This window comes from Aethalodelphis obliquidens, unplaced genomic scaffold (genome assembly GCF_003676395.1).
Source record: "Aethalodelphis obliquidens isolate GAN/ISIS:26980383/991018 unplaced genomic scaffold, ASM367639v1 scaffold30, whole genome shotgun sequence".
Classification (NCBI taxonomy): Eukaryota; Metazoa; Chordata; class Mammalia; order Artiodactyla; family Delphinidae; genus Aethalodelphis; species Aethalodelphis obliquidens.
Genome location: NW_020837974.1, coordinates 3,519,203 through 3,546,341, shown reverse-complemented (window position 1 = coordinate 3,546,341; position 27,139 = coordinate 3,519,203). Strand labels below are relative to the sequence as shown.

Sequence of the window (27,139 nt, the reverse complement as noted above, 5' to 3'; positions counted from 1 at the left end):
TACAATTCAGGGGCGTGAAGTACCTTCGCCTTGTCGTGCATCCGTCACCACGATCCATCCACAGAACTTTCTCCTCGTCCCAAACTGAAACTCTGTCCCCGTTCCACACTAACTCCCCTCCCCCACCCTCAGCCCCCAGGAGCCACCCTTCTACTTCTTGACTATGATCTTGACTCCTCCGGGGACCTCACGTAAATGGAATCCTACAGTATCTGTCCTTTTGTGACTGGCTGATTGCACTTTGCATAACATCCTTGAGGTCCATCCATGTTGTATCATGTGTCAGAGTTTCCTTCCTTTTTAAGGCTGAATAATATTCCATTGTATAAAGTAACGTGAATAACGCTTTGTTTATCCATTCTTCTCTTGATGGACACTTGGGTTACTGCCACCTTTTGGCTACTGTGAATAACGCTGCTGTGAACTTGGATGTACAAGTACCTGTTTGAGTCTCTGCTTTCACTTCTTTGGGGATACACCCAGATAGATTGCTTTTTAGAAAAGATAACAAAGCTAGAACATATTCTTTGCGATTTTGATAGAAATGTGTTACACTGGAGAATGAATGTGGGGAGGACTGATGACGTCACCGTGTTGAGATGCCCCGCCTGGGGCTCTGGGCTGCCTCACCGTCCACACGTCTTCTCGCCTTGGGTGGGGGGGGGAATGGCTGGGTGATTCTGGTCTTGCTGGCTGCTCGTCTGACCTGTGCTCACCCTTGTCCTTGCCGACAGCCCAACACCGAGGGCATCTGGGAGCTGGTGACCGGAGGGGTCTTCTACTGCTTGGGCACGGTGTTCTTCAAGAGTGACGGGAGGATCCCCTTTGCCCACGCCATCTGGCATCTCTTTGTGGCATTTGGTGCTGGTACCCACTACTATGCCATCTGGAGGTACCTGTATCTGCCCAGCACCCTGCAGGCCAAGGTGTCCAAATGAGGTGTCAGCCTGCACAGGACATTTAGGCTTTTGGAGCAGAGCATCACAGGGAGTGCTTCTGCGAACTTGAGCCCAGCGCCCAGCGCCCAGGCCCCCCGTCTTCCCTCCTATGGGTAGAGCTTTTTGATGGGTCCAAGGTTACTTCTGGTGACAGCCAGACCACCCCTTGTGTCCTAGGTGAGAACGAAAGCATTTAGTCATTTTTACAGAGGAGAAATTAACCCTGTAATGTGTTTCTATTCTAGACAAATGTTTCCTAATACAACATTGTCAGAAAAGGGGGCAGACGTGGTCCTGGCCAGTTGAGGAATGATGGGCCAATATGAGCTTCCTATAAGGTCCTGAGAAATCTATCAGGGAGTCTAGTGGGTTAGTTATACCTGGGTGGCCAGGGCCTCCTTCTCTGCTACCAAAGTCCTGGCTGGGGAATTGTCCCCTGCTCAGGGAAAGTCGCCCAGCTTGTAGATCAGGGCTGGTGAAGATCCACGACCGTGGCAGACATCACCAATCAACTGCAGCATGGCGTGGTATCAGGATCCTTTCCAAGACTGCTCTGGGAAGCCACTACCAATCGACTTGGCACTCATGATGGCACCTCTTGGCCTTGCTTGCCCCGTGTGCTCTGCACTGGGGTCATGGCCAGACCAGTTCAGTGTCTCCATGTCAGGGAGCAGGCTTATCCCCTAGAGGGGCCGGTTTGGGCCCGTGGGGGGAGACCGAGTGTACCCAGAGCAGCCCCTGTCGCTCTACTGCACCGTAGCTGGTTCTCAGTGCAGAGGAATGGGTGGTTGGGGATGGGAAAGCTGTCACTTGGCCATTTGTTCTCATGCCGAAAAGTCCAGCGAAATTATGAGAGCCATTCATTGGGGGTGGGGTGGGAATGGGGAGGGGCAGGCAGACCCCAAGAACTTGTGTACTTGCTCCCGGTTTAGGGTTTGTGGTTCAGATTCTTACCGGGTGCCAATCAGCGGCCCTTGGAGTCTCCTCCGATGAGCCCTAGAGAGAAGGCCTCGGCTAATTTGATAGGGATCTGGGCAGAGTGACTGGGTTACCCCAGCCTCTGAATCCCCCAGTAGCCCAAAGAAAAGGCTTCCAGGGGCCTATCCTCGGCCCCCTCCCAGGGCTGGGCCAGCGATCTGTACCCGGCACAGGGACGTTTACTGGGAGGGATCCAGGCCTAGATCCGGGGTCTGACCTGGAATCTCAGACTCTCTGGGCCAAGATCGGTCTCATTCTACAGGCTTCATCCTACGACTCCCAACCAGAGTCAAGTGGGCAAAGACAAGATGCCTTATGCTTAGTTCTCGTACATTCCAGGGTATTTCAGGACTCCGGCAGCTGGAATCCCACATCCAAGCCGGTATTAAATTGTCCGACACACTCCTCAGGCAGGCAGGTTCTGAGCTGGGAGATGCCTTGGGGATGTTCTGTCCTCTTGCCCGCGTGTGTGTGTGTGTGTGTGTGTGTGTGTGTGTGTGTGTGTCTACACTGACACTCCCAGACCCTGGAAGCTGCCTCTGTTCTGCACACCTGCCCTGTGGAGCCCACCAAGTACTTCCCATCATTTGGGGTCAGGGTTGGAGTTGGGCGGGGAGGGGAAGCTTTGCGGGGGAAGGGCAGGCTGGAGGGCAAGGCTTGCCCCTGGCTGGGGGCAGGGACACTGTGACCTGACCTCTGCCTGCGCCTGAGGTGGGAAGGGGTCACGTGGGTTCTGGGATGCTGTTTAGGAAAGCTCCCAAAGCGTGGCACCATGGCAGGCCGAGGTGACAGTCCCGTCATCAAGGGGTTGATGGGGACCAAAGCCCTGTGACAGGGCCAATGCTGGGTGCTTGGGACACTGACCCGGGCTCTCTTTACTGGCCCCCCAACCCCCGCTGAACTCCTCTGGTACCTGCGTCTCATTGTTCCTCCTCCTGGGTGTTGGGTCTTTCATTTTCCCCTAGACAGCCTGCCCTGTTATCTCCCACACCTTTTGGGGTGCCGGTTCCTCTGATGGGGACTCTGTTCACCCGTCATGCACCCAACTCACTCCTACACATCCTTCAAAGCCCTACTCGGGCATCAGCAGTGAAGAACTTCCGACCTTCCTCTGACTTAGGGGCTCCCTCCTCTGCTTCCCCAAAGCCCCTGGGCTCACCTGCCCACGCTCGGAGCCCTGTCCTTTGTCACCCTGGTACTTGCACCTGCCACCCAACCCAGGAGCTCCTGGAGGGAGGGACTGGGTCTTGCTAGACTTGGGACCAATTGCGGCATCACCCCCTTGCTGAGGGCTTGGGCCAATTCCTTAACCTCTCTGGGCCTCAGTGTCCTCTGCTGTAAGATGGGTGTGATAAGGCTACCCTTGCAGGGTTGCTTGAAGATTCAGCAAGATAATGACTGTAAAACATCAGGCCTGGTGTCCTAATTAGCTCCCTTGGTTGGAAGGCAACCCCTGCTAATGATAATGAGGGGACGGAGCCTGTGCTGCCCAAAGGAATGAATCACTAATGGTGGAATTTCTGACTGTGGACAGGCTGGTGAGGACACTGGAGGGTATTCTGGGTATTCTGTGTGGCCTTGACCACACTCCCCCACCCCCATTCCAATTCAGGACCTGCTTCCCATGAACTGTCTCTCTTCCCCAGCATCATTCTGAGAGTGAATTTCCCAGGATTCCATTTAATCCAAGCCTAGACCCTGGACCTCCTCCAGATATATCACGAACATTGCAGGAAAGGAAAAGACGTTCCTTAGGCCGGTCTCTTCTTAGGTAAGGCCCTGTCCCAGGAGCATTCTAGGCTGTGCCCTGGGCATGTGGAGTGGAGAGGTCACGACACTGGAAATTCAGATGCCCGCCAGCTCCCTCTTCCTTGAAGCTGTCATGTGCCAGGACGACCCAGCATGGCGGCTGTTTTGCCCCAAGGAGCCAGGGGAGCAGTTGGCAGCGGACTGGCCTGTTTGACATTCCGGGCACTTTGGCAAGTGCTACTGAGCTGGGCACTGCCGCGGCGCAATGAGGGGTGGGAGCTGATGCGGAGGCTGGAGGTGAAGCGGGTGGGGAGAGGCTCCCATTTCAACAGCACACGTCCATGGCACCCCGTGCTGGCGGCCAGGCCTGCAGTTGACCACCTGCTTAGTTAATCCATTGGCCATGGTCGGGACAAACCAGAGCAGGCACGCTTGCTGGTGGAGGCCTGGTCCCCAGCGGGCAGGGTTTCCCTGAAAGGCCCAGAGCAGGACCTGCTCAGGGCTGTCCCTAGGGCCACCAGCCCCTCAGGCCAGGGAGGGATTGAAATCAATATCATAGACCAGAGCTGCCTTTCTGCCTTGATTGGAAATTGAACGTATGCTGGGAACAGGGCTGAGCATCCTTCTTTCCATCAGCCTCGGGCTCAGGCTGGGAAAGAACCCTAGGAAAGCCGTGGCGGGGAGGGGGACAGAGATGGGACTTGCAGGTGGGCCTGGGTCTGGAGCTCTGCGGTACCCCGCACAGTGGGGTGACTTAGGAGGTGGCAGTCCTGGGCTTCCGCTTAGCCAGCTCTTTTCCAGACCTGTCTGCCAGAGCCAAAGTGTTCTGAATGTTTTCCTGCAGCTCTGCCTGAGCGCCGGCACTGGGGCCCGGGCCTCCATGGGGAACACGCAGAGGGGCTGCTCAGGCAGCCCACAGACCCACGCTGACTTCAGGCACCACGGGTGCTCAGAGGGGCAGGTGGAGCTCAGAGGCTGGGAGATGGGTCTAGAGACCTGGTCAGAAAGGCACCTGTCAAATTTGCTGCCACGTACTGTGTAACCAGATGCTGAGATGTAGGCTCTGGGAATAGCATCGCGGGGTCTGTGGGGTCCGGAAGGTGCCCGTGGAAACCCCAGCAGCCACTTCCACATGTGCACACCTGCTCAGGTATACTCACGGGAGGAGCAGGAAGCTGAGGGAGGCGGGGGCTTACCTGCATGGCGCTCCTCCCGGGGGCCGGTCTCTGTGCCAGTGGCTTTAGAGATGCTCCCTCCACTGACGCACATGCACCCTCACTCCCACCCCGTGAGGCGAGGATTACTGGCTGGTCTTACAAAGCAGGAAACCAAAGCACAGGGAGGTTTGGCGACTTTCCCAAGGGCACCCAGCTTCGAACCGGCAGAGCGAAGCTTTGAAGCCAGGACTCTCTAACCCCCAACCGTCACGTCCCTTGAGCAGATCTCCTGCTTCCAAGGAAACCCACTACCCCCAAGTCTTTCCTCCAGGGAGGAAAGCCACGCTCAAAATTTTTAACAATAATTAAAAACAAACCAAAAAACCCCACACCCTGGCCTGCAGCCAATTTCCATGGTGTAAATACCAACCCCCCTTCCCCCACCATGGCCCGTTTCACCCTACCGGAGCACATTCCTGAAGATGCGTACAAGCCAGGCCCAGCACGCCACTGCCCCCTGCTTCCCGGTGGTGGTCCTCTCGGAGGCTGGCCAGGGATGCAGCTCGGAAGGGTCCTGGGGTCAGGCCTGTCACCGAGACACACAGAAATTTTGTCTCAGGAATCTGGAGCCAGTCCAGCCCTACACTGGCCTGCGTGCAAGGCCCCCGGCCAGTCCTCATTCTCTGTGCCTCAGTTTCCTCATCTGTAAAATGGAGCTTGTGATTGGTGTACAGAACCGCTCTGTCCTGCGGGGCCAAGGCCACAGCTTTGCTGGAAGAAGTCAGAGCAGCTGTTCTCAGCCCTAGGGTTTGGCCAGAAAACCACCCAGGGAGATGCTAAACTGCAGAAAACCACCCAGGGAGATGCTAAACTGCAGACCCCAGATCCCCACCCACTCCCCGGAATGCTGAGCCAGCGGGTCATGGTGGAAGGGCAGTTGGAACTCTGGAGTCTGAACTTCCAGCAAACTCCCGGGTGGTTTGGACACTGGTTCCAGAAGCCCTGCTCTGGAGCTCATCTTCTCTGAGGCCCGGCCCTGCTTGTTAGTGGTGAGGTTCTCCAGGGGACAGAACTCGTGTCCAGGGGCTGGGGACCTAACCAGTGCTCTTGCTTTTCACTGTCTCTTTTTCATGTGGTTTCACGTTAACCCTCCCAGCAGCCTGCGTTTATACACAAGGCCATTCCTTAAACTGGGCCCTGTCACTGATTTTTCCTAGCTCAGTCCCAAGTCCTGTGTGATTTCCATGGTCTTTACTGTCACTCTGAGAGGCAGGTATGAGCCCATTTTACTGATTTGGAGACTGTGGCTCAGAGAGGTTAAGTAACTTGTGAAGGGAAAGTAGAAATAAAGAATCCCGAATGGACAGAGAAATAAGAGACATCGTCAACAGCAAGGCTGTCCGGGATGGTAGCTGTTAAATGCAGGTGGCTCTTTAAGTCAGTTAACTACCCGCATCATAAGTACTCAGTAGCCCCACGGGGCCAGTGGCTACCTTTTTGGACAGCCTAGCCATAGATCATTTCCATCGTGGCTGAAAGTTCTATTGGATGATGCTGGTAGATCAGTGGTTCTCAAACTGTTTGGGCTTGGAACCCCTTTGAACTCTTAAAAACCACTGAGGACACCAAAGAACTTCTGTTTATGGGCTCTATCTATGAACATTCATCATACAGGATGAGAAATTAAAATGCCTATTAATTCATAAACTCATTGCACGTTAACATAAGTAACATTTTTCTATTAAAGATAACGGTATTGTTTCCAAACACAAGAAGATTTAGGGGGAAGAGTGGCATCATTTGTGTTTTTGCAAATCTCTTGAACGTCTGGCTTAACGGAGGGCCCCCGAGTCTCCCGTCTGCTTTTGCGTTTGGCTCTGTGGCTTCTGACATCACCCATCCCGTAGCCTCTGGAGAGCTTTGCGTGAAAGCATGGGTGGGAAAGAGGCAAATAATGTCGTAGGATCGTGATGAAAACAGGTTGACTTTGGGAACCCCCTGGAAGGGTCTTGGGGGGCCCGTGGGCCCAGACTAAACGTGGTTAGGAGCCAGGGGTAAGGGCTTCCGTGGTGGCGCAGTGGTTGAGAGTCCGCCTGCCGAGGCAGGGGACGCGGGTTCGTGCCCTGGTCCGGGAAGATCCCACATGCCGCGGAGCGGCTAAGCCCGTGAGCCATGGCCGCTGAGCCTGCGCGTCCAGAGCCTGTGCTCCGCAATGGGAGAGGCCACAGCAGTGAGAGGTCCGCGTACCGCCAAAAAAAAAAAAAGAAAGAACCAGGGCTGGATCCGGAGTTGTCCCCTTTGTTTTACATCTGGAGACGCTCTGTCAGCGGTCCTTATCGTAGACCAATGCTGTCTAATTTTAGCTGAACCTGGAGACGTGGGCAGGACAGAGAGGCAGGAGGGGTGTGAGCAGTGGTCTGGGGTGCCCTCTCGATGTTGAGGGCAGGCCCCGTGGCTGTCGACTGTTGGCAATGCCCAGTGCCCAGCAGAGCGCCCAGCGCTTAGTAGGTGCTCAGACACGTGCTTGGGAGGAACGGGCGACTTTGAGCTTGGTCTGGCTTGGGGCCCACCTCCTCCTCCCTGAGGCTGGGAAGGCTTGGCGCGGGAGCCTCCTGTAGTCTAGGTCCCTTTACATCTGGGGCCGGAAGAGGCAAGTTCACTACCAGGCTCCGCGGGGACACTGACCGCCCTGGCCTTTACTCTTGGTGTCTCTGCACATCGGAAGATACCTCGGAGCGCTCCCGGGAGGCTCTCGGGCTAGTTTTTCCAACTCAAGTTTGTAGCGAGCTTTGCCTCTGCCCTGAGTGGGTCTGCAGCCCCCAGGGTGAAGGAGACAGGACCCCGGTGAAACAGACAAGGTCTTCACATGTCAGGGTGGCCTCAAGGAGGGACCCTGAGACTCATTTGTGGGAGTACATATCCAAGTGACTTGGAAGGGGGGTTGTTTCCTTAAAGATGTTTTCATTATAAAAATATATGCTTACTGAACTTCCCTGGTGGTGCAGTGGTTAAGAATCCGCCTGCCAGTGCAGGGGACACAGGTTTGAGCCCTGGTCCGGGAAGATCCCACATGCCGTGGAACAGCTAAGCCCATGCGCCACAACTACTGAGCCTGCACTCTAGAGCCTGTGAACCACAACTACTGAGCCCACGCACCACAACTACTGAAGCCCATGCACCTAGAGCCCGTGCTCCGCAACAAAGAGAAGCCACTGAAATGAGAAGCCTGCGCGCTGCGATGGAGTAGCCCCTGCTCGCCGCAACTAGAGAAAGCCCGCACGCAGCAACAAAGACCCAACGCAGCCAAAAATAAATACATTTAAAATAAAGTATCAATAAAAGCTTTGGAAAAAATATACACTTACTATAAAAATTTCAGAACGCTAGACAGGTAGAGAATAGTTGGCAGTGTCTGCCTCAGGTAACCAACCACTCACCTGTTTCTTTCTGTTCTCTCCACTCAATGTGTACTTTTAAACTTCGGTGTTTTCTTCTCTTGCTATAGACATCTTTACACCCTACCTTTTTCCTTACCTTTCTGAGTATTTTTTCTTATTATTTCAAGCCCTTTATAAACATTATTTTAAAAGTCTACATTGAGCGGGTGTACCACAATTTCTTTTCTTTCTTTTTTTTTTTTGCGGTACACGGGCCTCTCACCGTTGTGGCCTTTCCCGTTGCGGAGCACAGGCTCCGGACGCGCAGGCTCAGCGGCCATGGCTCACGGGCCCAGCCGCTCGTAGCATGTGGGATCCTCCCGGACGGGGGCACGAACCTGTGTCCCCTGCATCGGCAGGCGGACTCTCAACCACTGCGCCACCAGGGAAGCCCACCACAATTTCTCTAATCGTGCTTTTAATTCAGGTGATAAACATAGCTCTGTGATGAGGATCTTTCGACATAAAGTTTTCCCTCATATTGAGCGCGTTTTCTTTAGGCCACGCGAAGACGATAGGTGAAATTTGTTTCCTGCTCTCGGGCTGCCCAGTCCTGGCCGCCACCTTCCTGCTGTCATTGGGCTGATGATTTCCTACAATTGGCCACTGTCCCTGTCCCCGAGGGAGTCTGGGCATCCAGGAACCTCCTGCCTGGGTGCCGCCAGAGAGCTGGATTATCTGGGAGGTTAGGAAAAGTCAACCCTGGCGTAAGGTGTGAGCTGTGGAGGAGGGAGGGGCGTGTGTCTGTCCTGCAGGTGGTCTGGTTGGTGGCACAGGAGGGAGATGCGTGCGGGTTGTGGAGGGGGTGCTGCAGACGCCACCCTGTTTGACACTGTCAACCGCCGGTGGGAGGTGAGAAGTCACAGAGGGCACCGGTGTGCTTTACATGCGTGTGGCGCCCTGGAGACCGAATGCTAGGTATTCAGGAACTTGGAAAGTCCTTAAACCGTGGCTCGTGTGAGACTGGTCAGGGTGGGAATATTTACACCGTGGAAATCGGCAAAGGCTGCACCCCAGAGCTTAACGTTTTTGGAAGCTGGTTTACCAGTGAGCTGCAGCCTTCACCCTATGGACACTTTTCTGTGTTCCGTCCCCTCTTCATAATTAACAGGTCAGATACACACAATCACAAACGTGCTCATTCTCATCCGTGTTCTCATATATTTCTCCCTGCAAAACCTGGCAAGATGAAATTACTGTTTGCATATTACACGGGGAGACTGAGACTGCTCAGAGAGGCTAAGTGATTTGCCCAGGGTGGTCCAGCGGGGCAGGGCCTGGGATCCAGGTCGTGGTCCTTGGGTGTTGCATCTTCCTCCTCCCATGGTGCTGGGCTGTCTTGCTCCCGAGGGCTGAGCTCTGGGGCAGCAGGTGAAGACATCTTCTTAATGTCCTTCTGGGGCCTCGTTGCCACGAGGTTTCAAGAGGAATCTGCCTCCTTCTGTGCAGGTGTAGGTCCTGCTGCTTGTTAAGGCCTTTCTTGAGGGGGGAACAGGAGCTCTGATTGTCTTTCCTACTGACTTTTATACACCTATCGTGTCTACAGTGTTGAGATTGGCATTTGTGGCATGACTTTTAAAAACTGTCCTGCTGGTACTGGACCCTTTCTGTGGTTGTGAGATTTTGCCATTTTTGTATTAACAAGATATTTGATAAACATTTGTATTAAGAAGAATAACCCTGCTGGTGAATGTGATTGTCTCCAGTGGAGTAGAAAGAACTTAAATAAATAAAAATTCAAGATGCCTCATGCTTGCCCAGTTGTCTTCTTAAAAATAACACGGGTCGAATCTTTTTATAAAAGCAGCCACTGTTCGTTGTAGAAAACTTGGAATATTTAGAAAAGTATAAAGTAAAAACCCTGTATTAGCTGTCTATTGCTGTCTAATAAATTATCCTAAAATACGGTCTTAAAACAACAAATAATCATCAATGCCTCTCATGGCTTCTGTCAGTCAGGAATTCAGAATCTGGGCTTCAGCTGGAGAGGAGACTCATCCGAAGGTGTATCCGCTCACATGGTGGTTGATGCTGGGAGCCAACTAGAGCCCTCACTGGGGAGCTTGGCCAAACACCCTGCTTTAAAACGTAGATTTTATTATTATTCAGGTATAGTGAGGCCAAAAGATCAGGAGATGACTGCCACTGAAAAGACAGTTTGTTACTCACAGATTCCCAAGAGAAGGGGGCCTGTGATACCAGGCAGGGCCACACAGGGAAGCAGCAGGGTGGGTCAGGAGGCAGAGGGAGTGGGGGGAAGTGTGGGCCAGAGCCTTTATCGTGGTTTTCCTGGGAAGCAATGGGAGAGGCAGTATAAGCAGTCTTGGTATTGGCTAGTTTGAATCATTTCAGTGGGCTCTGGGGTGTAGGCGCTGTCCCTATTGGTGTGGTACTTTTACTGGGGTGACGAGGACAGGGAATACTAGCCTAGAGTATAAAAGTCCAATAGAGAAGGTGGGGAGGTGTGGTCTCCAGGTGGGTTGATTTGCATATGCAAGGTGTGCTCACAGGTGAACTGTTTACTAGCTCTAGGGATGGTTTACTATCTCCACTCTGCAAGGGGCAGTCTCCCCATGGTCCAAAAGGCCCCATATGTCAAAACATCGAAGAAAAGACATACTTAATACACACCCACAAGCGTCTTCCTCACGTGGCCTGGGCTTCCTTACAACATTGTGGCTGGGTCCCAAGAACGAGGCAGGCAGGAGACATAATGTCTTTTATGACCTAGCTTTGGAAGTTTGCATCGTCCATGCTGCCATGTTCTGTTGTTGGACACAGCCAAAAAGATCCTGCCAAGACCGAGGGGAGGGAAGGCAGACCTCCTGCCCACCACCTGGTTCAGGAGGGTCCTGAGTAAGAAGACTGTGTGGGATGGGGTAGGTACTGCTGTGGGTGTGTTGACGTGGCTATCTTTGGACATTGCAGTCTGCCACAAGCTCCATGGCCCAGAAGTAATCACTGTGAAAACTCCCTACTCTCCTGCTTGCCCACATTTTTGAATGTGCTATATTACAAGGGAGGAATAATCTGTTGGTGATGAAACTTTGTGATCTTGGACAAGTCCCTTAGCCTCTCCTGGCTTCTGTTCCACATCAGTGCAGACGGTGGATTACATCAGGGGCTCTCACACATTTCTTTCCTTGGGTACTAGAAAAATATGTCCAGCTGGACCAAGCTCTTTCGCCCCCAATTTGAAAAATGGCCACGTGTTCTCAAGTCTCAGTTAAAAATAGAAGTTAATATGTAGTATTTTCTCCGTCTTAATTATTTTTTGCAAACATACATCATAAGCCAAATGGTACCTTCTAAAAAAATGCTTCCAGGTAACAAATCAAGTAAACAATAAAAAAATTAATTTTCATGGAAATGTCAGACCCAACCAAGGGTCTGACACTTGGTTCTTCCACAGTGTGTTTTCTTGAGGCCATATTTGCCCATATTTGTGAGTTTGTGTTTATCACATGGTCATGTTTTTGGCTAATGAAATTAATCCTGGTACCTACATGGCTTGAAATATAACTTTTCAACATACTCCCAGTCCCAAGAGCACTAGAAACTAGAACTGAAAAGTTTCCTAATCACTGGGGTAGATGATTTCTTAAATCCCACTCAGCCTAAAATTTTTAACAGTTAATTAAACGTGATTCAAAGTTCTTTACAACAGACCTGGCATTAAAAGGTAAAGTAACTTGGGCTTCCCTGGTGGCGCAGTGGTTGCGAGTCCGCCTGCCGATGCAGCGGACACGGGTTCGTGCCCCGGTCCGGGAGGATCCCACGTGCCGCGGAGCGGCTGGGCCCGTGAGCCCTGGCTGCTGAGCCTGCGCGTCCGGAACCTGTGCTCTGCAACGGGAGAGGCCGCAACAGTGAGAGGTCCGCGTATCGCAAAAAAAAAAAGGTAAAGTAACTTGACATCGTGATCTATTTTAATGGGGTGGTCCTGGCACCCTATATATTACTCTGTAGCTCTGGCACCCCCTACTGAGCTAGGCTGGGACCCTCTGCTGAAGGGCTGGCACCTGGACAAAGGTCTCCTCAAGCAACAGAATACAAAGAAACTAAAAGGGACTAAAAATAACTGCAGGCATGCGCAAACGGGGCAAATTAGGAACAATGAGATACAAAAAGGCCACAAACCAACTGCCACTTCTGAGGCGCCTGGAGCAAAGGCAGGGTATGTTCCCTGCACCACCAAGGGGGTGGGCAGCCCACCTAAGCCGCCCCTCTGCCCCTCCCCCAGCCGTTACTTGCTTTCACTCCCTCGTGCGGCAGCCTGGCCTGAACTCCTCGTCTGGCCTCTTGTCAATTTCTGTTGCTTCAAGAGCCCAAGGACCCGGGTGGGTAACTATACAACTCTGAAGTCCTGGCGTCCCACACGTTACCAGTGCCGGGAGGTACTCACTGTCAACTGGAAGTTGTTCAGCAGAGGATGTGGGACGAAAAATAACACTTGCAGAGCTTTTGCCAGATGAGCCTACGGGGAATGACCAGGCCCGAAGCACTGCCATTCTGGGTAGTGGTGCCGACATCACTGAGCATGAAACCTGAGCGTTAAACCACTTGTTTCCAGCCCCTTCTAGGGATGCGGATGTAACAGTCTCTGAAGGAAAGGCTGGGATCTAACGTCCTCCCTGTGCCTGCTGCCTCCTTCCCTTCCTCTCTCCTGGCCTCCGAGAGCCCAGTCTCTCCGCCCCGGGACCGGCCATCCCGTGGGAACCTGCCCTTTGACCTTAACCAGATGTTTTTCCTTTGGGCTCATTTGGTTTTTTCCTAGATTGAGTCCCAGGACTCTGCCGCCCTCTGGTGGCCACAGAGGGCAGCTCAACACTCCATTTTTGTCCCATGGATTTCCAAAGATATTTAACCTCACAGTTCAAAAACTTGTTTTGCTCACCTGCCAGTGGGGCAGGTGCAGGAATACGAAGATGAATAAAATTCAGTACTTGCCCTTGAGAAGCTTCCAGTTGAGGGAGGGGGTGAGAGGTTGAGATAGGTGGAAATCTATTCATTGCTTTGTTTATTCTTATAACAAATATTTATGGAGCCCCTATTTGGTGCCAAGCGTAGCAGTAGAGAGATGAGGCGCCTGCCTTTACAGAACTGAAATCCTAGTGTGTGTTAAATACACCACACAAATATCACACACAAAAATAGTGATAAAGGCCTGTGAATTAAACGAGACAGGTTATGAGACAGAGAATGACCACAGGGGTGGCCACCATGAGAATGGTCAGGAGATGATAGTGGAGATGGGTTTTAATGAGAGGAAAATGGCACCACGCCAACACAACGGGACAAGCATTTGGGGAAGAGGACACAGCAGGGGAAAGGTTTCAGAGGAGGGAACGAGCTTAATGTGTTCGAAAACAGAAGTTCGTCGTGCTGGGGCTCCGTGGTGGAGGGAGAGAGCAGGTGGAGTGGTCCGCAGGGGCCAGCTGGAGGAAGGGTAGCGATTAGAGGACTCCAGGCCAAGCAGGAACAACATCTGATTTGCATTTAAGGAACATGGTTTGATAAAGTGTGGACTTGGTTAATAAAAAGGTAAAAAATAAAAGTCTGTGGGAGCACAGAGGAGGGGCATGTAGCCAAGTCTGGGGGTCAGGGAGGCCTTTCTGGATAAGGGGTGTTCGTTTTATCTATTGCTGCATAACAAATTGCCCCAAAACTTAGTGGTGCAAATCAGTAATAAACATTTATCATCTCACGTAGTTTCTGAGGGTTGGGAATGTGGAGGCAGCTTTGCTGGGTGGTCCTGGATGCAGTCAGGATGTTGGTCAGGGTTGCAGCCCTCTGAAGGTTTTGCTGGGGCTGGGGGACCTGCATCCAGGATGGCTCACGCCGACGGCAAGTTGGTGATATCGGTTTGCGGGAGGCGTTGGTTTTCTCACCACGTGGACTTCTCTAGGGCTGCTTGAGTGTCCTCCCAGCATGGCGGCTAGCTCCCTCCAGAGGGGATGGTCCAAGAAGGGCAGAAGCCAAGTCTTTTTTAAAAAATTAACTAATTTTTATTTTTGGCTGCACGTTGCTGCGCGCGGGCTTTCTCTAGTCACAGCGAGCGGGGGCTACTCTTTGTTGTGGTGCGTAGGCTTCTCATTGCAGTGGCTTCTCTTGTTGCGGAGCATGGGCTCTAGGTGCACGGGCTTCAGTAGTTTTGGCACGCGGGCTCAGTAGTTGTGGCTCGTGGGCTCTAGAGCGCAGGCTCAGTAGTTGTGGCGCACAGGCTTAGTGGCTCCAGGGCATGTGGGATCTTCCCGGACCACGCCTCGAACCCGTGTCCTCTGCCTTGGCAGGCGGATTCTTAACCATTGCACCACCAGGGAAGCCCAGCCAGGTCTTTTATAATGACACTGTCATTTTGGCAACGTCTTACTGTTTACACAGGTTAGCCCTGTTCAGCCTGGGAGGGGACTACACCCAGGTGTGAAAACTAGAAGGTGTGAATCACTGTGGGCCACTTTGGAGGGGAGCAACTACATAAGTAACACCTAATCTGAGTCTTAAAGGATGCGTAGAAATTAGCCAGGTGATGAAGATTGGCGTTAGGGGCTGAATTGTGTTTCCTTAAAATCCGTACATTGACGCTCTAACCCCCAGCACCTCCGAATGTGACTGTATTTGGAGATGGGGCCTTCAAAGAAGTGATTAAGTTAAAATGAGGTCATTAGGGTGGGCCCTAATCCAGTCTGACTGGTGTCCTTATAAGAGGAGATTAGGACACAGACACACACATAGGAAAGGCTGTGTGAGGACGCAGGGAGAAGCTGACCGTCTACAAGCCAAGGAGAGAGGCCTCAGAAGAAATCAACCCTGCCGGCATCTTGATCTCGGACTGCTAGCCTCCAGAACCGTGAGAAAATAAATTTCCACCGTTTAAGCCCCCAATCTGTGCTATTTTGTTATGGCAGCCTTGGAAAAGGCAGAGGGGGTGGCCTGAGCAAAGACAGAGATGTGTGAAACGGCGTAGTAATAGCAAATAGTTGGCATCATTAGATCCTGAAGAGCAGGGGCCCATGAATTTTTCTGTAAAGGGCCAGATACTAAATATTTTAGGCTTTGGGGGCTGTAAAGTCTCTGTTGCATGAAAGCGGTTTTAGACAATACACAAACAAAGGGGTGTGGCTGTGTTCCAATAAAACTTTATTTACAAAAACAGCAGCTCAGATTTGGCCCACAGGTGGGAGTTTGCCAACCCCTGCTGAAGAGGGTTGCTGGGAGGGGTGGGCTTTGCGACAGGATCATGGTGAGGAATGCCTTAGGAGGAAAACACAGGTTTAAACCCAGGCTCTCCTTCCAGCTCTGATATTTGCCTCTTTGGGTTCAGAGTGGGGTAGGTTGTACATGTTTATGGGGAGTCCTGAAAGGTTTTTTTTTTTTTTCGGTACGCGGGGCTCTCACTGTTGTGGCCTCTCCCGCTGCGGAGCACAGGCTCCGGACGCACAGGCTCAGCGGCCATGGCTCACGGGCCCAGCTGCTCCGCGGCATGTGGGATCTTCCCGGACCGGGGCACGAACCCGTGTCCCCTGCATCGGCAGGTGGACTCTCAACCACTGTGCCACCAGGGAAGCCCTGAAAGGATGTTTTTTAATCACACAGTCCAAGGCTCAATTCTTGGCTTTACCTCTAGCTGTTTGACCTCTCTGGGTGTAACAACGTCTGCCTCACAAGAGTTGATGGGAGCTTTAGATGAGATGACCAACGTGAAGCCCCTGGCATAGAGTCTGGCATACAGTAGGTGGTCAATAAATGTCTGTTCCCTCCTCCCCACTTTCCCTTCGCAAATTTGGGGTCATTACCATATAACTTTATACCCCAACCACTGTCAACAAAAAGATTTACTCTCAGGGTCAGAATTCAAGAATTCATCTTTTTATCCGAGGCCACGTGAATCCCCCAGGTCTAGACCATGAGCAGACAAAGGGAGCTGTCTGTGAGAAGCCTTTCTCCAAGGCGAAACCCCAGCCCGACGACCGGTGCCAAAGTGAGCTCTAAGGACACGAACTTCTTTTAAAACAAGTTACCCGAGGAGGGCCGTTGGGCCAGAGCCCCGGAGCTGACCTGGCCCCGTTTTGCATCGTTTTAAGCAGAAGAGTGCCATGATCTGATTTGTCATTTAAGACTCTGGCTGCTGGGTGGGGGACAGATTGTAAGGGAGATGGAGCCTGCCACCCTTGTCCTCTTTCTGTGTTTTGGATGTTCATATATGTCACAGCTCTGTACCGCCCCCTTCTCATCAGCGCTTGCCTTACCCTGCTTCCTCTTTTCCTTGGCCTTGTCCGCCTAGGGACTAGAAGGTGGGGACAAAACAATTTGCCAGTCCCCGCCCCCAGCCTGAGGCTGGCACGTGGCCCCGGAGCTTAGCACTGGCCCCGCCCCTGCATAGGCCCCGCCCCTTGAGCTGAAGCTTAGGGGGTGCGCCGCACAGCCCCGCCTCTCCGCAGCCAACCCCGCCCTTCCCTGCCTTCAAGGCCACGCTCACACCCATTAATTGGTCTGCTGGTGGTGCAGGCGCTCAGCCCTACCCCTCATCAGCTCCGCCCCCTCTAGGCCCCGCCCCTTCCAAGCCTTGTGTACGACCGTTGGGTGGCCGCAGGAGGAGCCAGGGCCCAGCCCTTTTCGTATCGCCCCAACCATCCCCGGAGGCTCCGCCCCCTCGAGGTCTCATCCAAGTCCATTGGGCCTGTAGCTAGTCCCTCGGAGGCCCCGCCCCTCCCCAAGGCCCCGCTCCATTTATTGGGTGGCCGCAGGAGGAGCCCGAGCTCTCCTCTTCCAGCCGCCGGCTCCGCCCAGCACGAGGCACCGCCCACATAGGCCCCACCCCCCCGAGGGCCCGCCTGGTCTGTTGGGCTGCCGGCAGGAGGCGCCGCGCCATGCGCGGGTCCGGAGCAAGGGCTCCAGCTGACGGCGGGTGTGGGAGCCGCGCGGGAACGCGGCGGCGGCGGCGGCGGCGGGCTGTGTTGGAGGTGAGTGCGGGGTGCGAGAGGAGCGGAGGCGGGGGTCGCTCCGTGGCGTACGGGGCTCCGGGGCGCAGAGGCTGGCCGGGCGGGGAGGCCGCGGGCGCGCGCTGGGGCAGCTGGGCCCGCACGGGGCATTTCTCCGGCCACCCAGGCTCCGCTTGTCCGGTTGCCATGGAAACAGGCGGCTCTCTTGGTGGGGGGGACCCGGGCGCGGCCTCGGGGGGCGGGTCCCACAGGCTGGCTACATGGGCGAGGGCGGCCCAGCCTGCAGGTTCCAGGGGGTCAGCTGCGGCCACCCCCCTGCAACCCCTGGAGCCTGGCACCTCAACGGCGGGGTCCCCCGGGCCTCAGTCTCTCTGGCCCCCTTGGAGAGAGGTCTGCAGGTGGGCACAAGGCGCCGGCGTCTGTACCTTCCCTCCAGGGTTGGGGGGACATCCCCCGGCCCACAGCCTGCCCCGGTTTTCCTGTTCACACAGCAGCGCGTTCCCCACTCGTGTGCCAGCTGAAAGCATTGTCTCCCAGCTATTTCTGTACCACTTCCAGCCGCTCGACAAGTAGTGCATCTAAGGAAACATGCAGAGCTGGGGCTCCTGGGGAACCCTTCAGAAGAAACTGGATTGTTTCCCATTAGGGAGCCAGTCGCTGGGGCTGGGGAGGGGCTGCAGACCCAGACACTCGGGCTCCCAGCACCTGGTCAAGTGTTTGATTAATCTGAATTGCTGAAAAGAATTTTGAGTCCCCGCCCACCAGTGATTACAGGTGTCTCTGGTTAGTTACAGGTGTCTCCCGTTAGCACAGGCCACCTCTCCTTCATTCCAGAGAGGAGCCAGCCATTAATCCCGCTGGCAGAAAAATTCCGCCCCCTCTCAAGGGGCTAGCATGTCAGATTTAAATCTGGTTAAATTATTTTTGTATTTAAAAGCGTTACTCTGACTTGAGTTGTCAAGATAGGATTTATGGCCGGTGGGGATAAAGCAGAGCCTGTGAAGCTACCCTCTTCCCTTCCTGCCCTGGTGGAAATTCTAATGGATCCCACATTGCAGTGTTGGAATGGCCGTGTCCCTCCACCCATTTGGTCAGCCCCACAGTGACCTCACTCGCTGCTGTGACATGGGCTTGTTTTCATCAGAAATCGGACTCTTCCTTGAGAACAAGAGAAAAACATTCTCCAGGAGAAGCAACAGCAAGCGACTTGGGCCCCTGTTTCTCCGAGTATTTGTGTGAAAGAGGAGAGAACTGAGCAGAAAAGGAAAAGGCAGGTCATGCTTCCGAAAAAACAGATCTGGTGACCCTGGGTGTGCTCCGCTCTGTAGGAAACTCCTGCACTCCTCTTGCCCTTTGCACAAACGCATCTGGCCCATTTTGACGGAGAGGCCGTGCTCTGCGTTTTGTGATTGTGGAGGAAGGGCACACATGAGCAATGACCACACTCTGTGGTTCCTCTCTGAAGATGGCCACAGAGGGAGTGACCGTGAGGAGAAGAGAGCCTCCTGATAAAATGGATCGAGTAGATCAGGGTCTGTGTTTACTGGGACTTCTTTGGGCTTATGAAGCAGTTACTGGAAGGGAGAGAGTCACCGTCTGTCCTACATTTTCTACCCCATTTTCGTGATGCTGCTAACTTTGCCCTAGAAAAGGAGGGAGTGGGCTCTCTTCCAAGGCCCTGGGAGGGGACCTAGCAGCTGCGTATTTGTAATTTTCTATTTCTTTTTTAATTAAAGCAGAATTGTATAAGCTTCAGACCTTACAGAGCCTGTAAGGTTCACCCCTGGGTGCAAAACAGCATTTTACTTCTCCGTTGTATCTGAGGGCCTTTTGAATCCCCGTGTTTACTTTGTGACTTTTCTGGGAGTTGGGCTTCTGCTGAGACCTGGTTTTCTACTGTTTCCGCCGTTTTCCACATTGTATTTAAATTTACCCTCGGCATTATCTCCAAAGGCAGAGGTTTCGCAGCAAGACGCTGCCTGGTGGCAGGGGCTGCCCTGGGGGCCCCTGGGGGTTTGGGTCGGGACCACCGGGGCCGTGCCTGACGTGAGCCAGGTGTCTGTGGAGGGGTCAGGTCCGCCGAGAACGTGTGGTGGCCAGAGGCACGTGCTGGAAGTTTCTGAGGCGGGTTGTGTGACGTCTGAAGGCGCCGTGGTTTGAAGCCGCTGATGTGATGTGCGAACCAAAGCCGTGTGCCTGTCACGTGAGGGCTACTGGAAACGCTTCTGTTGTAAGTTTGGCCGGGGCCTTGGATGGGGCCACGGGGGGAGCCGCAACCTGCTCTGGGCTCCGCAGCGGCTGACAGGGAGGCTGGGCACTTTCCTCGGGGGAGGGGAAGCAGCCTCCGGCTAGATACTGCTTCGTAGCTCTACTCCCCAGCCCGGAGGCCCTCGTGTGCTCCTCTGCTTGGGACACTTGGCTGTTCTCAGCAGGCTCAGGCTTCGGAAGGCTGGTCCGCAGTAAAAGGCTCTGCGTGGTAAACAGAAGCACGCTGTTGGCACAGGAGGAGTGCCGCCCCCCACCCCACCATGGGGCAGACCTTCGTGTTCGGAACCCGGCCTTTGGTGCGTGAAGTCGTCAGAGCATCTTGAAGCGTGCAGGGTTCGCCGAGGATGTCAGGTGGCTGGTTCTAGAGGAACTGAAGGGCGGGTCTGCTGCTCAGCCTTCGTTCACGACAGCCCTGGTGGGAGTGATGACGTCGCAGATGTGACCGAGGCCCAGGGGCCAGCCGGGAAGAGCCCAGTTCAGTGTCAGTGTCGAGGCTGGGCCACTTGCCCTGTTGGGCCCCTCGGGGTCGGGTCGCTCCTTTTCTTTGGGGGGCTCCCTAGGCATTTTTCCCGCCCTGGGCAGTCCCCTCCCCTTCCTGAAAGCCTCTCCCAACGCCTGTGACCACGAGTGAGTCAGAGCTGAAAAGAGGACTGTAGCGGAGTTCAGTGCTGACATTCATCCACGGCAGGTGCCCAGGGCTGCTCCCACCAGGTCCTGGGCCACTGTTTCCAGAGCCTTCTAGAAAATGGCCCTTTCTTCTTCGGTCTGTCTGCCTGGAAGTGGGGCACAGAGTCAGGAGATGGGCGGTGTTCAGCCTCCACCAACTCGTTGTGAAGCAGGACATCTTCCTTGGACTCTGCCCGCCTGCTCCCCCGGAGCTTTGGGTGTGTGTGGGGGTCTGACGAACTCTCTGTCTGGAACCCTACGCCTTTGGGGCATTAAGCACACGAGAGTCATGACTTTATGACGCACCTTGTTGCCCCAGAGCTGTTTTCTAATTTACCCGGCAAGACTGCCTCTCCGGCCTGGCCAGTGCCCGAAAGCCAGGCTGGACGCCGTGGGTGGACACATGCATTCCAGCCATGCCTCCACTGCTTCTGGAAGGGCCCTTTTGTGTGCATTGTGGTCATGTGTCCGTTCTAGTGCGGCCGTCCCAGGGAAGTGGCTCCTCAGAGCCAGGACCAGTCATCCGGGAGCAGCATCCTGGGGGCGTGTTTTGAATGCCCGGTCGCTTACTGCCCTGCTCGTGTGGCTGCCACCTGGCCTGATTGCCTAGTTCCACTGCTGTTTGTGATGAATTTTCGGTAGCATAGGCTGTGGTGCGGGGGAGGTGGAGTTTAGGAAGACACGGCCTTGTGCGCTCAGAGTTGTTTATGACTTTGGGTGCGATGGGATAGATGGGGGCTGACTCAGATGAGGCCGGGCAACCCCGCCGGGACTCCACCCTGCGAGCACCACCCAGCCCCACCCTGGCCGGCCCTGTTTCTTGGTAGCTTGCTGTGCGGAGCGCGTGGTGCCCAGGCTTCTCGTGTCTTGGCTTTGGGTGACCTCACCGTGCTTCCCAGTAATGGCTTGCCTTGAAGGGCATTTCAGCCCCTTCCAACCTGCTTTGTCCCCTGCGGTCCCGCCGGCTTCGTCTGTATCCTCACTGTTGGACCCGGCCGAGGTGCCGTGTCCGCGGCTTCTGCTGGGGCGCCGGGCCCTAGATGGCCGGTCCAGTCTGTTGATGTTCCCCCAAGCCTCGTGGGCTCCTGTCGCTCTGCTGGTCGATGGTAACCCGCCTTTCGTTTTCTCCCAGGACGCGGCCTTTTCCCTGCCGTTGACCAGAGCCCTCAGTGCTCGTCCGTGAAGACGGGCCCACCATGTTCTATGGGACCCACTTCATCATGTCCCCACCTGCCAAGAGCAAGCTGAAGCGGCAGGGCCAGCTGCTGTCCAGCGTGCTGTCCCGGACGCTGAGCTACAAGTACCGTGACCTGGACACCACCTGCTCCAGCCTGGGCAGCAGCGACGACCCGGCCGAGCTCTCCACCCAGCTCTCGGCCCCTGGGGTCCTGAAGGTGTTCGGGGACAGCGTGTGCACGGGCACCCACTACAAGAGCGTCCTGGCCACTGGCACGTCCAGCGCCCGGGAGCTGGTGAGGGAGGCCCTGGAGCGCTACGCCCTGAGCCCTGAGCGTGCCGGCCAGTACGTGCTGTGCGACGTGGTGGGCCAGGCCGGCGACTCCGGGCGGCAGTGGCAGGCCGAGGGCTTCCGGGTGTTCGGCGACAACGAGAAGCCCCTCCTGATCCAGGAGTTATGGAAACCCCGAGAAGGCTTGTCCCGGAGGTTTGAGCTGAGAAAGAGGTCGGAGATGGAGGAGCTGGCAGCCAGGGACGTGGACACTGTGACGGCAGGTGAGGAGGGGCGCGAGGAGGCGCGGGGCGGCCGCCGCTCCGGGAAGCACCGGGCAGGCGTGTTGTTGAGGAGGCCCGTGGGCCTCTGCCGCGGTGGCGCTCAGGACGGACTCTTCTCACTGCTCTGCGGGGCTGTCTGCAGGACGCCTGCTGGTGGTCATTCCGCGCTCCTCACGGCGTCTTGCAGTGCCGTGGGGCGATTTCTGCTTTCGGTTGAAGATGGCCGTCCAGGGGTCTGGCATGCGTGTCATTGGCCGCAGAGAGGACCTTGTCCCATGCAGGCGGCACACGCGGTTCAGAAAGCCCCTCAGTGCCCGAGGCGCCGGGGCAATCTCAGGGGCAAGCGCACGCGAAGGCGGTGGAGGAAGCGGGTCTCCGGAGGTGCGGTGCGTTGGGGGGCGCGCCGGGGCAGTGGAGGTCGTGCTGGGAGCAGCACTGAGTCCCTGCCCGGGGCCGGGGCGCTCCAGGCCCTGCGGGACGCTGCTCTGCTCACTCGGCGGAAAGCAGCTCATTGTCTTAATAGGGAAGCGCCATAAAACATGGGTGTTTTTCAGACGCCCACGGACTCTTCAGCGCATCTCAGGTCACGTTTGGCTTTGGTGGCTTCACACGAGCAAGTGCACCGGTCTTACGTGTGCCTCAGAGCAGAGGGCGTTCAGTGGCCTCAGGAGACTCGTCACTCGGTTTCGTGGTGCTGCTGGGTCGAGGGGCTTGAGCTCTGACGTTTTGTGTGTGTCCCCAGGTGTCGCGAATGCTCATGTTCTCCGGTTCTCCTCTGGCGCGAAACCCACCTTGTGCCTTTAGGGTGTGAAGACAAGGGTGTGGCAGGCCTGACAGGGCCACTGCTTGGCGGTGGGCTCTCGGCGGCCCTTCTGGCCCCAGTCTCGTGATCTGGAGGATCCAGTGACCCGCGGGCCGGTGCAGTGGTGTGTGCAGAGCTCTCTGCTCGGCCGTGCGTCCTGACCGCCTCCTGCACGCGGTTTTCCTGTGCGCTCACAGGCAGGGGTGGACCAAGGGCGGATTTGGGGTCCCTCTGATGGGGGAGTGGAGTGTTTTATCACCAACGTTGTGCAGAGTTGCAGGCATGGGGGATAAGGAAAAACTGACCAATGAGTAGCTGATGTTACTGGGTTGTTTTTTGTTTGGGTTTTTTTTTAACTATTTGAAAAAAATTAACCTTATCGAAGATAGTTGATTTACAATGTTGTGTTATTGTTTTTAACTCTCCTTGGACGAGCGCCTGAATGCCCCGCCCACAGGCCCGGGGTGGCAGGGGTTTGGATTTCGTCCTGACGCCGCCTCGCTGTTCTCCGGAGGCCTGGTCCCTTCCCCTCCGCACTCTCGGAGGCCTGTGAGGGGCTGCGTCACGTGGGTGGAGAGGGCGGGTGTTCAGCTCATGGTCACTGTCCTGCCCAGTCTTTTCTCTGCTGAATGGAGAGCAAAGAGCACGTGGCCGGGCCAGCCCTGCCTGTCCTGCGGGTCGCTGTGCCTCGGTCCCGGGTGGGCCCTGGAAGGCCTGCTCTGTGTCACGTGGGTGATCGCTCTGGCCGGGGGGTGGGGGGAGCAGGGTGACCACGAGGCTAGACGCTATCTGCGGGGAGCAGGGCTTTGTTCTCCTGTTCACAGACCCCTTTTAGACCTGTTCCTTTTACGTTCGTCCAGGCAGGAGAAGGCCCACGACATATTCAACTTGGTGGTGGCTTTGCGAAACCTTTCAGAGAAAGAGTCTATTGAAGCGGGCGGGTCTCACTGACACACTTCTCTGGGCTGGAAGTGGGTTGTGTTACCTGCCTGGGGCAGGCTTCCCGGCCCCCAGGGAGTTGGCCTTCCTGGCCGGCCTCTGACTTGGGTGTGGCCTGGGTGCTCTGTGCCTCCTGGCCGTGCTGTCCCCTTCGCCAGCTACGGAGAGGCAGAGCCGGCACTGGGGACCCTGCAGCCGGGCCCGCCCCCTCCAGCCCTGCTCCACAGGTTGCTGGCGGAGCATCACCAGAGCCCGGGACCTTTGCATTAGGGTCTGTCTGAGGATCCTGATGATACAAGGATGCACACGCATGCTCTCCCACTCACGCACGTGAACACACACTCACGCTCTGCATTGTTCCCCTGTGTAAAGAATCCGATGCGGCCCCTCCCGATCTGCAGATGCCCCTCATCTCCCAGCGCACCCCCAAGGTCCCAGACTCCCTGCCTCCTCATGCCGGTGGGAACCAGAGAGACTTGAAGGAGGAGTGAAGGGTGTTGGTGTCGGGTGGGTGCCAGCCGCCTTACGTTGATGATGAGAAGGAATCTCCAGCCCCTCTGGCCGCTTCCCCCCCACCCCCGCCCCGCCCCGGCGGCTCCCGCCCACGTTCCTGACACCTGTGGTCTTGTCTCCAGGGAAAGGGGCTCCCTACCTCCTGGGCGGCCTGCCTGCGATGAGCCCCAGGTGCTGCTGGCGCCCCGAGCGGCCTGAGCGTCGCTGTGAGGTGGCATCGGCTGTGGTGAGCTCGGCGGTGTCCACGGGGTGGGGGCTTTACTGTTGAGGAAGATGGGGACCCAGCGTGGAGCAGGCTCCAGGCACCCTGATTCCCTTCCTCCTTCCCCGAGAACGGGTGACGTTGTCCCCGTTCCCCTGGCAAAGTGTGCAAAAGGAAGGGACCGCCTGTGCGGGCACGTGTGCGTGTGCGCGCACGTGAACGAATGCCGGCCGCCCCAGGCTTCAGGTTACTGAACGGTCACAGTGATCTTCATCGTTCCCGGATCGTTCCCACGGCAGAAGACCCACCCCGTGTCGGTGAGCTGGGGCTCGCTGATTTCACGTTAAAAGCCCACTGCGAGCGTCCGCTAGGCCCTCAGGGCTGGGAGCCCACCGCAGGCGCCCTTGGGTGAACTGGGATAGGCCCCAGCAGGGCAGGTGGCAGAAGCGGCTGTACCAGGCACTTCCCGAGGGCACTGAAGGAAGAATCCACCCGGTTCCCCTGGACCGTTTGGACCGTGGTTTTGCGCCTGTGGTAATGCGCTCAGGCACTTTCGGCGTTTGTTTTCCATAAATATCGCCTTTCCCAGCTGCCAGCTTCTCCGTGGTCTCCAGAGGATCAGAATATCCCGAGTGAGCCCCGGGTCGGCGGCGGGCGGGGGCGGGGCTGCGGAGCCCGCCAGCGCGTTCCCAGAGGGCTGGCTTGTGGGGCCCGTGCCCCGCAGGGCGGGCTCTGGTGCCCGAGATAAAGACAGTAATCACTTCTCCCTCTGGGAGGGAGGGCGGGCCATGTGGTTTTTGTCAGCGGCTGGGGAAGGGCGAGAGGGCCGGGTTTATTTGTGTTCCCAGGATGGACAGAGCTTGTAAACTGGATTCTCAGCCTCAGTCCCGTCACACTTTGGGCCAGCAGTTCCTCGCCGTAGGGGACCGCCCTGTGCCTTGCAGGACGTTAGCCGCGTCCCAGGCCTGGCCGCCTCTGGGCCTTGCTGAGTGTCCCGGGGGCAAGCTCGCCCTCGGCTGGGAACCACCGATTTGGACCCGGTGGCCTGGACCCTTTGGAGGAACTCAGTCTGTTGGCCACGCCCTGCGCCTCCCATAGGGGCCGGTGGCCTTGTGCCCCAGGACCTGGACCGTCAGCCCAGGCTGGCTGTCATGGGGGCGCCGTCTGAGGGACTTGGGTGCCTTGAGGAGGGGAAGTGCGAGCTTCTTTCTGTGCCAGTGGACGCCTTCCTGGGTGGCCTACGCCGGCCCGCAGAGGCTGACCTTCTCCCGATGCTGGAAGGCAGGGCCTCCTTGGCTCTCGGTGCCCTCTTCCGAGGAGACAAGGCTAGAGGGTTTCTAAAAGCCACCGAGGCTTGAGGTTCTCTCTGCAGGGACATCTCTGCATCAGCACTGGGCTCGTCACAAATTGCCCTTCAAGGTCTGTGTGGTCTGGCATACAGTAGGTGCTCATTAAACGCCTGTTTAAGGGTGGATGCAAATTGGAAGAGCGAGCTCCTCTGGGAGTCTCGGCTTCCGGGTCAGCCAAGACTCCAGGGTTGGAACTGGTTTTCTTTGCGGGGGGGGGGGGGGGTGGGGGGGGGGGGGGGGGGGGGCAGGGGGGAGTGGCGTGCAGACGGCAAGGCTGCCCGCTAGTGCAGGTGGGGGCTTGAGTGAGGAGTGCGCTGCTCTGGCGCCGACAGTGTGACCTGCCAGCCTCCCTTCTCTTCCAAGGCCGGCTGGAGTGGTGGCAGGCGTGTCGTCTGAGTGCCTGACTTCGGGTGTGTTTGCCGTCATCCACAGACGGGCAGATGGGCCTGAGCCCCGACTAAACGGGGATGTTCAGGCGCCTCACGAAGCCTCTGCTGTCTCCATCTGCTGGTTGTGCGCCGCGGATTCTGTCCCCTTGAGTCCCCCGACCTCTCTGTGCTGTTTTCTTTGGATGTTTTTCTCCTCCCGCCTCGAATCTGATTTTTAATAACACTTATCTCAGGATGAACAAGGCGGCCTGGATTCTCTTCTCCTTTTATTGAAGAGCAGCTGCCTGTTGAGTGAGGCTTCCTCTGGGCATATTCTCAGCGATGCAGTCATTGAGGGAAATGTTTATTTTATGTAGTTTGGGGGAAACAAAACAATGCCCAACTTTTTCCATCTGTCTAAAACTAGAAAACTATTTGCACTTAAAAGACATCTTTGAGGACTTTCAATTTAAAGAGAACATAAAGTTGAACGGTTAGCTGCTAATAGCCAGTTTCATAAAAAAAAAAAATTCATAGTTTTCAGTTTCATGTAGAAGCGCGGCGTCGGAAGGAGGCCTAGCAGCCCTGCTCTCCCGAGCCTGGTGTTGCCCACCTGGGGCCTGGCTGGCAGCACCCCATCCTCCCTCGGGAGACTTCTGGCCAAGGAACCTCCAGAGGCTCAGTGCTAAACATGGGGAGATCAGAACTGGCGTAAAATGTTTGAAAGACACAAAACATAGTAGGAATTGGCCAGAGTATGGCCAGGGTGGACGCTGCAGGGAAGGAAAAGTCAGGTTGGCTCCTTATTCCAAATGCATTAAAAACCTGCAAGTCAGAGGTAAAGTTACAGCCAGAAGAAGGATTTCATAAATAAGGCTTCAGAGATGCAAAACACAGGGGAAAGGTAGATGCATTTGACTGGATCAAAGTGGAAGCTTCGTTTTTAACTAAGAACATTCTACAGCTAAGATTTAGCTCTGCCCACGGCGCTGCATGTGAATCCGGCTCCTTGCCTTTTCTGGAGACACAGTTTCCCGTCACTTGCGTATATCCCACGATCCATTCTCCCAATCATGGGCTCTCAGGTTGCATCCAGCTCCGTC

The 27,139-nt window shown here is 55.6% G+C and overlaps 2 protein-coding genes across 6 annotated transcripts in view; both read left to right on the top strand.

The window, feature by feature from the left end:
* The window catches only part of MMD2 (monocyte to macrophage differentiation associated 2), a 49,350-nt gene extending 47,671 nt beyond the window's left edge, over positions 1 to 1,679 (top strand). The window contains exon 7 of the mRNA XM_027125659.1: positions 735 to 1,679. Within this exon, the coding sequence (XP_026981460.1) occupies positions 735 to 938 (204 nt within the window). The 3' untranslated portion in view covers positions 939 to 1,679. The remainder of the gene's footprint in view (positions 1 to 734) is intronic.
* Positions 1,680 to 14,764: 13,085 nt separating this feature from the next.
* RADIL (Rap associating with DIL domain) overlaps positions 14,765 to 27,139 on the top strand; it is a 63,372-nt gene continuing 50,997 nt past the window's right edge. Inside the window, exons 1-3 of one of the 5 annotated variants that reach the window (XM_027125647.1) lie at positions 14,766 to 15,106; positions 15,884 to 15,994; positions 21,265 to 21,863. In XM_027125647.1, the coding sequence (XP_026981448.1) occupies positions 21,329 to 21,863 (535 nt within the window). In that variant the 5' untranslated portion in view covers positions 14,766 to 15,106; positions 15,884 to 15,994; positions 21,265 to 21,328. The other 4 variants (XM_027125650.1, XM_027125649.1, XM_027125646.1 and 1 more) reach the window with 4 other exon arrangements.